Source organism: Pollachius pollachius (genome assembly GCF_949987615.1).
Source record: "Pollachius pollachius genome assembly, chromosome: 3".
Classification (NCBI taxonomy): domain Eukaryota; kingdom Metazoa; phylum Chordata; class Actinopteri; order Gadiformes; family Gadidae; genus Pollachius; species Pollachius pollachius.
Genome location: NC_136936.1, coordinates 26,703,937 through 26,723,039, shown reverse-complemented (window position 1 = coordinate 26,723,039; position 19,103 = coordinate 26,703,937). Strand labels below are relative to the sequence as shown.

The window sequence follows — 19,103 nt, the reverse complement described above, 5'->3', positions numbered from 1 at the left end:
ACACCTGGATCCATTTTACTTGGATGGTTGAACTGATTCTGGGTATTCTCAGTGGTAATTTATAATAGATTATAAGAGCAAACGGGTTCAAAATGATCAGAGTATTATCCGTCTATTTGTTGGTTTTGTTTCAGATGTTTAAACCAGAAAGTTTCAAATGTGGCAAGTCAGCTTTCCAAGAATGAATGTTTTCATTTGACTAATAAGAAAATTCCTAAAAACAGAAGACAGGATAAAACATACTATGCTGTACTTGTGTATGTACGCCTATGATATTTGGCAAAATGCTTTAATCATGAATTGTTAAAAAAAAATTAACACAGACAAACCACATGCATATCTAAGCTTTGTGCACCAGGTCAAGATGACAAAAATACAAAAAGATCAAAACATGATTGAAACGTCTTCAATATAAATGGCCTGTACATGTAGAGCAGGAATGTTAAGTGACCTGAGATGGAATAAGTTGCCATTGTGGTGCCTATTTAAAAATATATATGGCATACATATATGGTAATGTAAATGCCAGATCAATCCCTTGTAACCAGAGAAAATACTCAGAAAGCAGGTCAGTGTGTACCTTCTATTTTCATTCTTCTTGTGGCAGACACCATTATTCTGTTTACCTAAATTAAGCTACAGAAAATATAAATATTCTTTAAAAGTAGAAAGTGGCCAAAACCTCACCACGAATTCCAATACATTTTTCAACCTAATATACCTTTTCAACCTTGTGAAGTGGAAGCACTGGACTTCTCTTAATCGCGTCGTTTACAAAATCAAGGGTCTGGTTATTTTCAGTCACCATCTGTAGCAGCTAAACCAAAGGAACAATCAATACAAAGATAGTGGGAATGTACCACTAGAGGATATTTGGCCCTTCAATAAGAATTAAAAATAAACTATGGTAGACAAAGAGAAAGGGAAAACGTTGATTTGAACCTCACTGTATACTTTTGTAAGATATTAAGTCGATGCAAAATGTTAAAGAAAAACATTCTTTAATGAAGACTTACCTCTTCAATATCTTCATTTAGGGATAAGGAATATGAGGCCTCAGAACCCTTCTGAGGCACTTCCTCATCAAGACCCTATAAAAAAGGGAAAACATAACCATCTTGAGGACAGGATGTTCCCTCTGTAACATCATGTGAAAGGCATCATGGCCGTGTTTCCATGAATGTTTTGTGAGAAACAAATCCCCTCTGGAACTGCCCTACAGTCACTTTACAGGTCAAACGACTACAGTCTGTAACAGTGGCGCCAGAATGATTTCAGTGGTGGGGGGGCCAAATGCGTGTGCATGTGTCGAACAGCGCGTGACACCTCATCATCCTAAAGCCGGCCACACACCAGCGCCGAAGCGCCTCGGTGCGCATTTCACGTGCATCAATTACCGCCCCTAGCACCAATAGGAAGCGGCGCGCTACAGCACCGTTGTAATCCAAATAATGTGTCGTCACCGCAAAGTACACACTGAATTATCATAATAATCTTCTTCATTGTCATCATTGTCAACATAATCCTCACCATCATCACAATCATCATTATAGATGGCTTTTGGATTTGACTGTAGAACTTTGGTCGTGTTTAATGCAGTGCTTCACGCAGCATCAAGGCAGCAACAAAGTGTAAACAACAATGGATTCCGAGTTCCTATACTAGGCATTATGATGACGGTCCTCTGCGTAGTGCAGTGAGTCTAGTTAGTAGAGATGCGCGGATGAGCTGTAATGTCATTCCGATTTTCAGTTACGTGTTCCGCGTCCCGACAAAAAGCGGCTCGCTAAAATGTCCAACCACTATGAAATGTCCCCTGTTGTCAGCGAACATAGTCAACGTGGTCTTATTATAGCTTGATCATTAACTAAAAGCCACATAGAAAGAGTAAAGCAACCAGCATATGATTTCAACAATGTGTGAGGGCATATGCAGCAGGGATGATCGCACAGTGGAATGTTTATGGAAAACCTGCGGACGAGCACTGGGCGGAGATTTCAGAAGCAGGAAGATTATAGAAAAATATAATTTGTCAGTTTGCCGTTTGTCTAGTCAATATGTTAACCTACTTATTTGTTTATTTATTTCAAATTTGTCTGCGACGAACGAATTGGGCTGAAATCGTGTAGTCTGAACCAGCCATAAGCAGGCAGCAGCAGCGCCATTGTGCGAATTCCCTACTAGACCAAACGAGACTCATAATGGTAGGTAAAAACAAGTTTATTATAGCATGCAATTGTGATGTAGAAAAAATAAAAATAAAACAAAGTGCTTGCATGATATGGAAGCCTACAGCGATCGTTAGGTAACTTGTGTAACTTGTATCATTTGTTTACCCTTGGGCCATGGCAACGCGATTGCTACCTGCTGTAGTACTCTCATTTGCTGAATCGTTGAGAACGTTTTAGACTCAATCAATATAAGGTCGTGGGGAGGCGAAGCTCTGTTCATTTATATAGTAACAATATTAGGCCAAAACATTACTAAGAAACAAAATAGTTCATCAATACAGGCTAAAAAAATATATATACTTTTTTTTTCACGAAAAATAGGGTGGCCATTGGCCCTGCGGCCTCATAGGTTCCAGCGCCTATGGTCTTTAGACAAAAACTATAGTCTTCTAACTTATGGTTGACTTATGAGTTCAGTATTGATCATACCATTGTTTATCTACTGCCAACCCACCTGCTAGAATGATCACACTCCACCTGAAGGCTTTTTTTCTAAGTGACGTCATGTCTTTATAGTTCTTAGATTTGCTGTGCTTCATTTTAAATGAGATCTTGTCTTGTATTCCACTTTGTAGTGACTTGGTCCCCATTTATCATGTGTAACTGAGCAACGTACCATATACATTAAACTAACATACAGATCAAATGTGAAGGTGATCCACAAGTATTGATTGTGTTGTCATTCTGCACTCCACCTAATGGCAGGACCCTGTAAACACTATGTTCCTTCCAAGTCACATCTGGGTGGGCTACACTGCTCAACACACATACACTCATAATATACTGAGCTGGATGCAGGACCTTGTAAACAATGTGGTCCTCCCAAGTCACATCTGGGTGAGCTACACTGCTCAACACACATACACTCATGATATACTGAGCTGGATGCAGGACCCTGTAAACTCTATGGTCCTCCTAAGCCACATCTGGGTGGGGTGCACTGCTGGAAACACACACACACTCATAATATTATACTGACTTACACTTTGAAAAAGCAACCGATATAAATTGTTCTTACATACCATTGTCCATATAAACCATAAAAAAAACTTCATTGTAAGCAACACTTTGGATTTGATTTACCTTTTCAACCATGGCGAGTGGACCAAGGATTGTATTCATTGTCAAGTCTGCCATCAGGGTCTGGTCGCTCTCAGTCAACATCTGTAGCAGATAAAGCACAAAGGAAAGGGACAATCAATACAAAGGTACTGGGAATGTAGCAGTAGAGGATATTTGCCCCTTCAATAAAAATTTAAATAGACTACGGTAGACAAAAAGAAAAAAGAGGAAAACGTTGATTTGAACCTCACTGTATACTTTTGTAAGATATTAAGTCAATGCAAAATGTTAAGCATTCTTTAAGAAGACTTACCTCTTCAATATCTTCATTTAGGGATGAGGAATATGTGGCCTCAGAACCCTTCTGAAGCACTTCCTCATCAAGACCCTATAAAAAAGGAAAAAGATAACCATGTTGAGGACAGGATGTTCCCTCTGTAACATCATGCGAAAGGCATCATGGCTGTGTTTCCATGAATGTTTTGTGAGAAACAAATCCCCTCAGGAACTGCTCTACAGTCAGTAATATATATATATAATTTATAAAGTACATTAGTGCAGCTTTGGTTGACTTATGAGTTCAGTATTGATTACCCCATTGTTTATCTACTGCCAACCCACCTGCTAGAATGATCACACTCCACCTCAAGGCTTTTTCTCTAAGTGACGTCATGTCTTTATAGTTCTTAGATTTGCTGTGCTTCATTTTAAATGAGAGCTTGTCTTGTATTCCACTTTGTAGTGACTTGGTCCCCATTTATCATGTGTAACTGAGCAATGTACCATACACATTAAACTAACATACAGATCAAATGTAAAGGTGATCCAAGTATTTATTGTGTGCAGTGGCGTTTCTACATGTAAAAAACAGTTGGGGCTATGCTAATATTTTTTATTCTTTTAAATGACGAACCAGTGTCCGTGACGTCACCCGTTTGTTTTCACAGTCGTGGCGATCTTTGTAGACGTTGACTCCGCCTGCTCCCGGCTATCCTGCACAACATATGACTGTATGTAAAAATCTAGTTCAACATCTGACCTGTGAAGGGCAGTCATATGCTAAACAGGTAGACCCCTTCACTTTTATTAGTGTTGCTACTGGCTTTGCAGGCATACAGACATCCATCCAAACAAATTACGGGGCATTTTAATTTTGTTTGAAATTAATTTTTGGTAAAAGTTACAGCCCTAACATATTACATAGAGATTGAGCTTCCTTCATTTGTCTTACTTACGTGTCAGTGTCCCACCATGCTGTTTGTAGCCCTAGCTTGGTGTTTCCCATTCTCTATTCAGCCCTCAGCTCCACCCACAAGCACCTGCCAGGTCCTTGTGGGTGATAAAAAAAAATATATATATATATATATAATTTATGAAGTACATTAGTGCAGCTTTTAATCTTTTATTGCTGACATCAAAACATTGCAATAATGAAAGTATAGTTTTTAAACTTTAAACTAAACTTCCGTAAACCTCAGAATAAAATGATACTACTGCAAAAAGCTGTAAGAGCTACTATAAGAATCCAATATCATTTTACCATGGAGTACACCTTCCATAGGCCTAGGCAGTGTCCTGGAGGAGAAATCAAAGATAATAGCTGTAAAAGGAAAGATTCAGAATAGCCTGTCTTGGTTTAAAGCCCACTCACCACGACAAGGCGCAGGCCAGGAGTGGGAACATATAAGACGGGAAAAACATGAATAGACTGAAGTACAAGACATGAGGCGTTTTACCTCTAATTCTTCCTCCAGACTAAGGGTCTCAAATCTGTGCTCCAATAGATGATCTACATCATTCATGTTGTCGACTCGTTTTCGTTTGTGTGCCTCCGACATGTTTGTTAGCAAAGTTCTCCTTCTCCTTCTCTTCTTCGCTACCGGACTTCTCGCGTGTGGCACGTGAGGTGTGAGGTCACTCGAGTCATGACTCATCGCAACACACACTACAGCCAATGAACGGTGAAAAATGAAATTACACTAGTCGAACGAACCATACCCCCCAGAAGTAAAATAATCTCTGTCCACTTCAACAGAGAAACACTCTGAGCATGCGCATTTCAATTTTTCAAGTCCAATACACATTACATTGGGTGGGGTTGAGCCACTCTTGCCCCTCCAGACGAAGCAAGCTAGGGTCGACTAAAAATGAACTAAAAGCGCCAAACTTATTATTTTACAGTACTTTCTGGGGAGATTTTTTTTTTAAATATATAGAGATATAATTTATTTTATATAGAATTTTTTTTATATTTTTATCTTTTCATTTTCTTTTTTTTCTTGTGTGAGAACACTAATGTCCTCCCAAGTCACATCTGGGTGTGCTACACTGCTCAACACATATACACTCATAATATACTGAGCTGGATGCAGGACCCTGTAAACAATATGGTCCTCCCAAGTCACATCTGGGTGGGTTTCACTGCTGGACACACTCATAATATTATACAGACTTGAAAAGCATCTGATACAAATTGTTCTTACATACCACTGTCCATATAAACCATAAAAAAGTCAGGTGACTATACACATACACAGCACCCATGTTGCACGTTGATTAAGAACACAAACGTTAACTTGTGCACAAGGAACATTAAAGGATGACATTGACAATTTAGATTTCAGAAGGAAGTTCAATACAGCAACACTTACCATCCATAGGTTGCTTCAAACTTATTCATATAAATGATGAAACACATTAACCCACTTTATCAAAGCTTTCGGGCAGAACAGTTGATGCACCAGCAGACGCCTTTTTTGCCACCGACTTGTTGACGCCTCTTGAGTTCTTGTAGTAGGCTCTGCTGTGTGTGGTCGGTCACCGTGTTGCCCCTTTGACTTTTTTACAGGTTTCTGTAGATTTTAGGTGAAGATGAAGTATAAATAAATATTCTAATACTCAGTAGAGGCTGTTTAGCTGTTTTTTTCGACTATCAACAAAAAATGTGTAACTTTTTTAGTGAATACGTTTTAATGCTATAAAATCGTGTTCATCCGTAGGCTAGATGGGCAATATAAAGTATTTAGGTATGTGTAATTTTCTATGGTTAGAGCAATTCCTTTATGAGAACTATCAATTTCACAGAGTAAAAGTTTGATCACCTTTCATCTCCACGGCCAGTCTGAATCACCATAATTATAGGTGATCTCCTCTCCTGGACTTATATCTCGGAGTCCAAACAAACAAAGATGGGGCTTCCCTTGCACAGTGAGGTACTTCCTCTTGGCATTAGGGTCTATATGATAGTCATTTAAAAGTCTGCCAAGTGATCCGTCCTCTTTAACTCCATCAACATGCAAAAACACAAGTAACGTGTATATACCAAGGCATATATTCTGATTCCACTAAGCATTGACTTATTATAATAATAATAATAATAATAATGATGATACGCACCACCACAGTTTTCCATTTAAATGGAACTCGAACATGAACACCCTAAGGACGGGATTGTAGAGTCTCTCCTCACATTATTTTTTGTTTAGGAGTCGACCTCTATATTCCAACAAAAATTCTCCTTTTTCAAATGGGACAGAGGTGAAGATGCCATGACCTAGTTCATAGAGAAATAATTAAGTGACAAGCGTTAAAGTGACTATGAGTATTTAAAGGTTGAACCCTAGTGAACATTCAGAATATCAAACTTACCTTTTAAGGCATTGATGATTCTGATGACAAGCCCCACTTTGTCCCTTCCAGCACCAACATAAAATTGTGCGTCTTCCGTTGGATTAATACATCTTCGCCTTTGCATTTGAACTAGCAGGATTCGAAAGCATGAATTATCAAAGAGGAGTGTGATTATTATCTTATTTGTAGGACAGGCATGATGAAAATATATACCTGTGATAACCAGTGATGTAGAAGCAACATTACATATACAAAAGGCCCTTGCCTTCCCGACCTAACCAATTCCTTTGGCCTTCAGGAAAACAAGTTTACGTTTGAGGAAAATATGACAGTTTGCTTGTGTAACCCCTTCCTGGCGCTGGAAGTGTAATTATTATTTAAGGTTACTATATAAATGTGTTAACGAACAGGATCCTGAATGCTTAGCAGTTGATGTTGAATTAGCTAAATCTCCTGTTTACCAATAGATGCTATTAAATGAACTGTCCAGGACAAACAAATAAAGATAGAACAAATATACATTTATTTGTGCTATATCAAAGTCAGTACTCATGTACTAGAAAACCCTTGAACAAAATAACAAACTGCACATATGAACACAAATAACATGAAATGATTTGCCTGCGGTGAACCGGTTCGACCTTTTTAAATGTATCTACTACCAAGCGCTTGGGTTTCTAACCGTTGGGGCCCATAAATTGGTGCACATGGAGAAAACCAATCCTTAGTTGCTTTAAGGAGCAACACACCCTCCGTCCTCCGTTACTCACGTATCAACAGGAATGAACGAGCAGCACGGCAGAGTCAACGAGCTGAGTCGACGAGCTTGGTTAACAACCAAACGATGAAGGCGAGATGGGAAAAAAAATGATAATCCAGTGTGCAACGCAGGTCCGGTAGCCGAGTCCCTCCTTGGTTAGCCGCAGCAGCTAACCAACGCCGCCAAAGTCTTTTCCTCTCCGGTGGAGTAGAAAGTCACGAACTTCCAGTGGCACACAACGTTTCTCAGCCAGAGGATACCCGTGCCAACACTCAATAAAATACTACTATCAAATACTAAGTATTCCGTCAACAAATATCACTCTTTTTCGTTAAGCTCACGCACCCGTTGAACGCATCACCTCCTCGACCTCATGCTCGAGTTCGTGCTTTCTTACAAGCCCGTCTCTGATTGGCTAAGAGTGCAGCAGTACATAAATCGTATTGGCTTACGTTACTTCGCTTAACCACATTGAAAATACCTAACAAGCCACCACAAAACAAAGGAGTAACGGTCATGCAGTTTATTTCTCTTTATTCATAAATTAAATGAAACACACTACTTATTCATTAAACGGTATTTATCCGCATATGAAATAAATAAATTAGTATTCATCTAACTGTCTTTTTGTAGGTCCCTACACTTGCATTGTGCATGTTTCTCTCGCCTAAAGTGTAGCAACACCTTTCTACCAGAGAAATAGGCTGGTAGGGGGAAATCAGATTCAGATCTGATTCTCTGCTACCTGTACCATCATTCAGAATCGTCCAATTCATTTTCGCTCACCATCTGTCCTTTCACATCAGCCTAGTTCAATACAAACGTTACACTAATAAAAGGATAAGCAGTTGTGACACGTAGTCACAAAAATCTTTTTTTAAATTTCAATATATATTTACCAATTGAAATATATTTATTGCTTGATTTATTTATTGCATAGCCATTTATCTTTATTTAATATACTTTCAACTAAAAAGTGAATACATGTTATTTGGACACCTAAAAAATGCAGCTACACTAATAGTCCAATAGCCCAATACCCTTAGGTCTGGGGAGCCCCGATGAGAAGTGCAGCTGTCCGTCTATACCATATAAACACACACATGCACACACATACACACACTTGGCATGCTCCTCGTAATACCCTTAGGTCCGGGAGCCCAGGTGAGAACAGCTCTCCGTCTATACCACACAAACACACACACACACACACACACACACACACACACACACACACACACACACACACACATACACACACACTTGGCATAGTCCTCGTAATACCCTTAGGTCCGGGAGCCCCGGTGAGAAGTAGGAGCTGTCCGTCTATACCATATAAACGCGCACGCACGCACACACACACACACACACACACACACACACACACACACACACACACACACACACACACACACACACACACACACACACACAGCCCCAATATTATAGTTTTTAATAATGACTGAAATGGCATTAAATACAACTTCCCTTAAAGTTAAATCATATCATAAAACAAATACCCACCCTTCTTTTTCTCCGATTGACAAACAGGAGTTAACATTGAACGGACACTGGCCTAATTGAAGCATCTGCCACTACCAAGTAACAGGTCACATCTGACCAGTGATGTAGCACTATTCACACTAAATATACTCATATCCTCTTCTTCCAATCCAGTTCGCCATACCTCCCGATTTTACTCGGTTGCTACTTAATTAACTATGCAGTGAAAGTTAACTTGCCTTTATTTTTCAAAATAAAGACGTTTTATATATTTCATTTTACACAAAAATACATTATTTATAAGTTACTGTTACTGTCTCAAGCAAAAAGCAGTTGTATTTAAGAATATGAAGTGCTTACCTTTATGTACGGCCTAGTACAGCCTGCACGCGTTTCCAGGGGCTTTAACAAATAAAGGTTGAGCTAAGGGGGCGGAGCTTGGACGGTGATGTTTTCGGTATCGTCCACATGCGTAAACCAGCCAATCCACAAGACAGGCTGCCAAAATAGTTCCGTGTGTATCAAAATGTGTATCGAACTGCGTTCTCGGGAGGTGCAAAAGCAGGTGCTGTCCCATACACTGCGATACACTCGAAGTCAGTCAAGTGGTACAAGAGGACTTTTTAAGAAAATTTATAATATGTTTTTAAGACGCTAATAACGAATTTACACTCCACGGTTTATCCGGACCTTGGCATAGTCCTCGTAATACCCTTAGGTTCGGGGAGCCCAGGTGAGATACGAGTTGCAAAGTCCAGTCAATCATTTTAATAGAAGTCCTCCCCCTCACTGCTGCCGAGGTGTATTACTACATTTCTTTTGATAAATAAACCAAAAGGAACAAATAAAGCCCAAACGTCTCTGATCCCCTTTAACAAGGGCATCTCTGGCCTGCATACCGGATCGATGGGGCTTTCTGGGGATTATCACACAGGATCTGCACTGCTATTTTCGATAGCTATTTGGTCCATTTACACAGGGAAAGTGGGACCCTGGGACCACAGACGGTGACTGTTTAGAGCAGGAGGATTAGAACATACTTGATAATTCTTCAGAGTCTGCTTGGGCCTTCAGACGCTTCTGAATGAAGGCGATACCAGATGCAAATCTCCAGGGGGGATTTGGATATTGGGATTGTGCCTGTGTGTGTTTGTTTTTCCACATTTCTACACAACTAAATCCCCTTTCTATGCTGTGTGTTAATCCGTGCTCTTCATCACTGTGACGCTGTCCCCCCCCCTCCCCCCAGCTGGCTCCTGCCCCCCCAGGCCCTGAATGCCTACTACCTCCCCAACAAGAACCAGATGGGTGAGTAGTGGCTCCACCCTCTGATGGGCTGGTCCTCTCTGATCACCCTGCACACACACACACACACACACACACACACACACACACACACACACACACACTCACTCCCTCATCCACTCACATACATACACACACACACACACACACACACACACACACACACACACACACACACACACACACACACACACACACACACACACAAACACAAACACACACACACACACAGATGGAAGGTCAAAAGGGTCTGAACTACGCCTCATTGTAGACATGAATTCTTTCAAATCGACGTTAAACAAGCCGATTGAATGTTCATAGCGTTCTTTTATGGCGCTTCTCCTCAATGACGTAAGAGATGCTTTTCAACACTTTGATAACACTCCAATGAGCTTCTCCTCTTGACTCTCTCAGCCAGTAAGAATGATACTCTCTCAGCCAATCAAAGAGCGTTCAGAACACTGTCTTCTCTTCTGCTGTAGAGTTGTGGAAAAGTGAACCACTAAAACGGGATTAATGTACAATGACCAAAAATACTGAAAGCCTAACACCGTGTCTGAGGTAGCTGTAAATGAATTCATGTCGACAGGGAGGCGTGGTTTGAACCCTTGAGGTCTTCCATACACAAATGCACACAAACAAATTGAGCCACACACACGTGTGGCTCAATTTGTTTGTGTGCATTTGTGAAAGTGTGTGCGTGTCTCTGTGCATGCTAGCACGTGTACCCACGTGCTAGCATGCATGATGTGTGCGTGAACCCAGAGATACACACACACAAATCCATTTCTGGAGACGGTAACCTCAACCATTATCATTCTGCTCCATGGGCCGACCCCGCATTACTCCTAATGCAACTACACCCAGTCGGTGTTTGACGAGTCCATCCCTACGACTTTACAAAATATAATAACTCCCAAACCCACACACAGACCAACCGTTGTTCAAATGCCATGGGGGAGATCACAGGGCCGCGCCCGCACAGCGAGACGGGGCCTCCGTCAGAAGCAGACAAACTGGTGCATTCAGTAGAGTGACAGAGGAGGCTGCCAATCAAGTTCTCAGAACGGCCCGATTACATTTAGTACACTAATGGGAGAGTGATGTCCACCTTAACGTACTCTCCACCATTTCATCAGTTTCCCCCCGGCCGCCTTAGCCTTCCCTGCAGGTAGACCTGAGACGTCATCCCCCCCCCCTCCCACGCCATGCCCCCCTTGAGCCTGGTCCTCTGGCTGCCCCCCTATACCACTGTGCCCTGCTGGGTTTAATCTCTTGGAGAAAAGAAATCAATGGCGAGTACGAGAGCTTACGGCAAAGGACAAAGAGAGCCGGACACAGACATCTCTGTATCTGACTCACACAGACACTCACACACACACACACACACACACACACACACACACACACACACACACACACACACACACACACACACACACACACACACACACACACACACACACACATATGCAGTCACACACACACACCCACAGACAGACAGACACACACACACACACACACACACACACACACACACACACACACACACACCCACAGACAGACAAACACACACACCCACAGACAGACACACACACACACACACACACACACACACACACACACACACACACACACACATACATACATCTCCAAGTACAGACTTATACGAACACACACTACGGCTGGCCCCTAATACTCAGAATGAACATTTTTGAGCTTTGTATTGGAATATTAAAACTTATTGTAATCCTTTACTGTCCGGTGTGAGAGGCCAGCTGTTAGAGAGTGGTACTCCACAGAGGAGAGAGGCTGCCATGAGCAGCTGGTGGCTTTTAATAATTAATGTATTCAGCCGCTATTTCAATGTTTAAACCAGGGCAAAATATATTAAAAAGCTTGAATAATAACAGGTTTGTAATGAATAGAACAGATAGCGATGTTGGTTCCTTTGGAACGTCCGTCCTCAAGGAAGCTTGTTTCCTTTCCTTGGTCCAGCTGTTCCTATGTGATATTGTAGTTTTGCAATTTGCAGGATGAAATAATAACACTTTTTTTTTTAACAAATTGAACCGTTTAAGAATATTAAGTAAAAAAGGATAGAAACGCAATTCTGCAGCAGCGCACTGGGCGGGCCTGGTTCATTTATCAGGGAAAGATATGCACTGTGAAGTATTATACACTGTGAACAGTTGAATGAAAATGACGATTATCCACAGCTTGAAATGATGTACCTGGGCCCGCCCTAACACACACTTATAATCCACTTCCTATAGTGACCAATGGTGCCCTCAATGCTTCTCTCTTGACTCTTTCCTCCTGCCACCTGGAGTTAATGATTATCATTGTTTCACATGGTCTCTCTCTTTCTCTTTGTTCTCGCTCGCTCTCTCTCAGTCTTTCCTGCAGGAATCCTCCAGCCGACTCTCTATGACCCTGAGTTCCCACAGTAAGTGAAGCTCTTCCCTGTCCTCACTTGTCTTCTCTACACCTCTTCCCTTCTCTTCATCTGTTCTCTCGTCTTCCTTTCATCTCTCCTCGCTGCATCTGTCTCCTCGGCTGAGAGGGGGTGGAGGGGAGGGGGGCTGAGGGGTGGAGGGGAGGGGGGCTGAGGGGCGTGGCGGGGTGGAGGGGGGCTGAGGGGTGGAGGGGAGGGGGGCTGAGGGGTGGAGGGGAGGGGGGCTGAGGGGTGGAGGGGAGGGGGGCTGAGGGGTGGAGGGGGGTATGGGGCCTCAGAGTGATTAAGACGTCAGCCACTGTCAGGTTGCCTCACACAGAGCCCCGTTAGTACACCTGATTAAATCCAATCAACTCCCCTCCAAGAGCTCAATTACTGGAAGCTTAACTTAATGGATGTGTTATGGAGAGAGGCGTCTCCCACAAACAAACAGCTCCCCTCTCACTGTCACGTTACTGGCTGCTGTGTCATCTGTGTTATTGTGCTGGAGTGAATTTAACTCACTGTACAAATGTATACTGAGTACACATTCAGAGGTATTTTATGACTTGAGCCCTCATTGGCAACTGAACCTGCAAAATAAGAAGACTACGCCAATCTCAAGCTAGAGTAGAAAGTATAGTACAAACAAACATCAATCCACCCTTTTTCCAACACTGAAGAGTTCCCAAATCAAATCCCCATGAGTTCATATATTTATATATCAGATAGTTTCTTGTTGATCCACTGTCAACCAGGTTGTAATTGAGTAGTCTATTGAAATACTACTGTATTATATTTGGCCTCTTAATATAAACAAATCTTATTTATAAAGATTTAGAAATGCTTTGTGCTAACTTTATATGTATTTATTAAAGTGATGATATAGAGGGTGTAGCTCTGTGTTTATTATAGTGAATCATATTCATATAGAGGTTATAGCTCTGTGTGGTTATTATAGTGATTTGAATTCGTATAGAGGGTATAGCTCTATGTGGGTAGTATAGTGAATCCTTTTCATATAGAGGCTATATCTCAGTGTGGTTATTATAGTGAATCACATTCATATAGAGGGTGTAGCTCTGGTCAGTGTAGTGAATCATATTCATAAAGAGGGTGTAGCTCTGTGTTGTGTGGTAGGTATAGTGAATCAAATTCATATAGAGGTTGTAGCTCTATGTGGTTAGAATAGTGAATCTTATTCATATAGAGGGTGTAGCTCTGTGCTTGCCAATACAAAGAGGGCTTGACTTTTCTATAGCAGCCTGGACTTGTGGAGTTTGGCTCCCGTACGTCTTATTAAAAGCTGGCGGAGCATGAGGACGAGGTTGACAACAGCTCCCTTAGAGAACAAATTTGGAGAGCACTTTTTTATTTGCTTAGTATTCCCCTTTGTCCTAATGAGAACAAGCCCTGCGTCAGACAAGAGCTCAGCGCTGGTCGGTGGGGGGGGCGGGCACACACACACACACTGGCACACACACACACATTCATACACACAAACACACACACCAGACACAGTTACCACAAGGGAACAAACCACGCACACACCACAGAACACATACACACACACAGGAACACACACACCCACACACATGCAAATGTACAGAGACCCCCCACACATGCATACACACACACACGCACACACACACACACACACACACACACACACACACACACACACACACACACAAAGTACATACAGGAAAAACAAACAGCACCACACCACACACACATGCAGCCACACACACACTGAGGTCCATTGCTGTGCAGTCAGTTAGCCATAACTCCTGAGCTCATGCCCCCACACAGGAGCTGTTCATCGTCCGTGAGCTGCCCTCACCACCACCAGCAGATGATTGTAGCTGGCGGAGCGTGGACTCACTGTTAGCCCACGTTCCTGTGTCTTCATTAGCTCTGATCAGGACTTCGTTTCAACCCCCGCTCATGCACACTGATAATTATTAATGAGCCTTATTAGTCCCTGGGATTCTACACCTGTGTGTGTGTGTGTGTGTGTGTGTGTGTGTGTGTGTGTGTGTGTGTGTGTGTGTGTGTGTATTGCATGCGTCTGTGTATGCATGCGTGGGTGTGTGCATATAGGTGGCAAAAAGCATTTACCTGTCTGCTTAAGATATTACTGCGTTAATTTAACTCTCTCTCTCTCTTGTCTTTCTCACTCAGTTACACACTATCCCTTTCTCTCTCTGTCTCTCTCTCTCTCTCTCTCTTTCTCTCTTTCTTACTCCAAGTTACTCACTCTCTCTCTCACCTGTACTTGCCTCACCATCACCCGTCTGCAGTTAAGCTTCAATCAGTTTAGTTTTGAGGGCATGGCGGTCGCGCCAGACTATCAACTAGCTTTCCCAAAGTCATTTTCAGCCCTTGCCGTTGTGAGTTAATCCCAGGGCTCTGTCCATTACCTCCAATATCCTCATTTTCCACATGGGGAACCCCCTCTAAACTGAGTGAAGTGTCCCCAGTCTGAAGACCTCTAAGTGAAGTGTCCCCAGTCTGAAGACCTCTAAATGAAGAGTCCCCAGTCTGAAGACCTCTAAGTGAAGTGCCCCAGTCTGAAAACCTCTAAATAAAGTGTCCCCAGTCTGAAGACCTCTGAGTAAAGTGTCCCCAGTCTGAAGACCTCTCCCCTGAGTGAAGTGTCCCCAGTCTGAAGACCTCTCCCCTGAGTGAAGTGTCCCCAGTCTGAAGACCTCAACTCTTAGTGAAGTGTCCCCAGTCTGAGGACCTCTGAGTGAAGTGTCCCCAGTCTGAGGACCTCTGAGTGAAGTGTTCCCAGTCTGAAGACTTCTCTCTCTCTTCTGAGTGAGGTGTCCCCAGTCTGAAGACCTCTCCTCTCTCCCCAAGGTCCCTGAACTACGGGGGCATTGGCGCCATCATAGGCCACGAGCTGACTCACGGCTACGACGACTGGGGTAAGACCTCTACTCCCCACCATGTACTGCAAGAATGCTTCAGGCCTTAAGTCAGAGATCTGTAACCACAGAGGATGTATTACATCGTGCATGTTGCTGTAGTTCTGGTTCAGTCTATTATGAGGGCATTTGAGTCACTGGCATTTCTTACAAGTATTGCCAAGGATGTTCATGATACCAAAGTTAAATGTGTTGCTCTGTCCATCTTTAATTCATTGTAAGTGAAAAAGAGTCCTTAATTTAAAGCATTAGATGTACCATTCCACCACACATTTTACCTTGTACCTTACAGTCATCCACCCACTAGTATTAGTGTATTTCAGCTGCTTATTTTGGAGGGAAGGATGACAACTAAGATGGACTGAAGACCAATAGCATAAGAAGCAGGCAGTGTTTGGTGAGGAGCAACATGGCAGGCAGGGGTCCGTGCCTTGAAGGGCCCTAACCATGGCCCAGCCTTTGACCCCCTCAGTTATGCAATGGTTCATGTCCCCAGGGGGCCAATATGATCGCCACGGCAACCTTAAGCAGTGGTGGACGCAGGACTCCTACAGAAAATTCCAGAAGAAAGCTGAGTGTATTGTGAAGCTCTACGATAATTTCACTGTCTACAACCAGAGGGTGGGCATGTCAGAAACACTAATGCACACACACAAACACACTCACTTACTCACACACTCATACAATCACACACACACATACACATTCAATGTCTACAACCAGAGGGTGGGCATGTCGGAATCACTAACACACGCATTCACACACTTACACACACACTCAAGCACTCACATACACACACAAACACATTCACGCCCACGCACACACACAAGATTTTTGTTCATGTAGTTTGTGTGAAACAGGTTTAATTTAATTAATTTGTGCTTTATAAGTCAAATTCCAACAACTTAGTTAGTTTTTGTTTGTTAATCTCTTGACTACTGAAATAAAGTCAGTCTACTTTCCAGTTCAGTCACTTTGGTTTTTTGTTTGTTGTTGCCAGAATACCGAAGAGCCAGGTCCCTCTTGACTAATCAAAGGTTCACCTGAGAAAATGAGTCCCTTGTGTTCATTTGGTCCATGTGTTGGTGGCTCAGACCTTTTCATCTCTCCTCTTAGGTGAATGGTCGTTTGACGCTGGGGGAGAACATTGCAGACATGGGAGGCCTAAAGCTTTCCTATTACGTGAGTCATACCACCTGCATGTATTGTAGGAACACAACCGGGCCATCACCTTTTGGAAGTGATCATTGATACCATCCGGAAATAATATTCATCCAGTCACTCTATTACAGTTTTTTTCGATTGCTTGAACACTATAGGCACATGCTTGGACCAAAGAAACACAACTTGAAGTTTTTGTTACTATACCTTAAACACATGTAACAATTCCTTAAATAAAAGCGCTGCTTTGCACTTTAGTTGCTATTCTGCAACACACTTGCTCCTTTCTGCAACACACTTGCTCCTGCACACTACACACTATTTCAAACATAAGACACTTAGTTCAAAAATTACATCTCAGTATATCATTAGGAAAACACATCTATTCAAAATACTAAACACATTGGGTAATTGAAAATACTTAAATACACACCTCAAAACACTTACTTACAAAACTGAACACCTATCAGCCAGCTACAAAAAGGCCAAAGGGCAATTGTGCACGTCCCGGAGCAGTGCGGGGGAAATATATCATTGTGTGCCGCCATAAGCCTTTGAGGGTAACTGCACCATTATGCAAAAATAGGTCCCTACAATACCGAACATATCATCACACTTCTAGATGCACTTCATGATGCAGTTGAACAGGACAGATCAGAGCAGCCCAGGTTTGTTGTTTTCTGGGATAATGTTTATTTCCATCGGGCTGTTTTGGTCTGGAACTGGTACACCAACCATAAACAATTTGAAGTCGTATACTCGCAACTTCTACACCCTATAGAAGGTTTTTTTTCGGCTTGAGGATGTAGTGTATATGACCGCCAACCACATGCCCGCATGCCTCTTCTGCAGGCAATGGAACAGGCCTGCGGAGACATTGAGGTAGGGTCAATCCATGGATGGATTCGGCACACAATTCGAGGATCCATAAGCCCACCCACTCACAATTGCTGTGTTTTTCTGTGTTTATGTACAATACAGTTGTGTATTTTTGGTAAATGTTTGTTATATTTTAGCTTAAACTGAATTTATTGAACTGTAAAGTACTGTATTGCAATGTACAGTATTCAGTATTCGATTTTTTGGTTGTTGTGAAAACGTGCCCTCTGTGGAACTGAATAAATACAGTGAATATGGAAGACTGCAGTGTTTTATATAAAGTAGACTAGTGTGTTGCTGCTGATCTGAAAGTGTATTCATATGATACAAGTGTGTATCATTTTGTCATCAGAATGACATTTTGACAAAGGATTGTTAGGTTTCGATAGAAGAGTTTCAATTTGACATAGATGTGATTGGTATATTTCTCAGTGTTGTGCCTTATTTGCTTGTGTGTTGAGTTTTGACACAGTGAGCCAAGTTTTGCAAAATGTGTTCAAGCAATTGAAAAAAACTGTACTATCGCTGTTCATCACACCATCTGCTGTGTCCACCTTAATGTCTCTGGCCTGGCTCTCTTCAATCTCTCTCTCTCTCTTTGTCTCTCTCTCTCCATCACCAGGCCTATCAGAAGTGGGTGAGGGAGCATGGCCCAGAGAGACCACTCCCTGGGCTGAAGTACACCCATGAGCAGCTCCTGTTCATCGCCTTCGCCCAGGTACCTCCATCCGTCAACACCACCGCACCACAACACTCACTTACCTGAGGCCCAAATGCCACGTTTCCACCGAGCAGTGCGGTACGGTGTGGTATGGTTAGGTACGCTTAGGTGCGGCTCAGAGGGGGAAAGCTCAGTCATGGCTTGTGTTTCCAGCGCCGACAGTACCCTAAAGGAAGGGCGGGGTTTAAGCTGGATGGCGATAGTCGCAGCAGCTACGTAAGCATCTTGACATCATAGCAGCGCAACACAGTGTATCCTGCTAATAAATTCAATGAAAAAGCAGAAGGTGACACATTAAACAAAGAGCAACAATGTAGGACGTCCAAGAAGGACAACTAACTTTTGCGCGACATTCTCTTCAATAAACAAAGCTTTCGCCGTTGTGCAGAAATACCTTGCAGGTACTGTGTTTGTTTGTCATTATCCCCCTGTCGCATAAAAGTGACGATTCTGTTAACCGAACAACGGATGGCTTGTGTAG

General features: G+C 42.4%; 1 protein-coding gene across 1 annotated transcript in view; it reads left to right on the top strand.

Moving 5' to 3' along the window:
- Positions 1-19,103, top strand: part of ecel1 (endothelin converting enzyme-like 1) — a gene marked incomplete at its 3' end in the record, with an annotated part of 62,441 nt that overhangs the window by 37,574 nt on the left and 5,764 nt on the right. The window contains exons 10-15 of the mRNA XM_079731874.1: positions 10,436-10,494; positions 12,889-12,940; positions 15,794-15,861; positions 16,358-16,482; positions 16,978-17,043; positions 18,524-18,619. Coding sequence (XP_079588000.1) covers positions 10,436-10,494; positions 12,889-12,940; positions 15,794-15,861; positions 16,358-16,482; positions 16,978-17,043; positions 18,524-18,619 — 466 coding nt within the window. The remainder of the gene's footprint in view (positions 1-10,435; positions 10,495-12,888; positions 12,941-15,793; positions 15,862-16,357; positions 16,483-16,977; positions 17,044-18,523; positions 18,620-19,103) is intronic.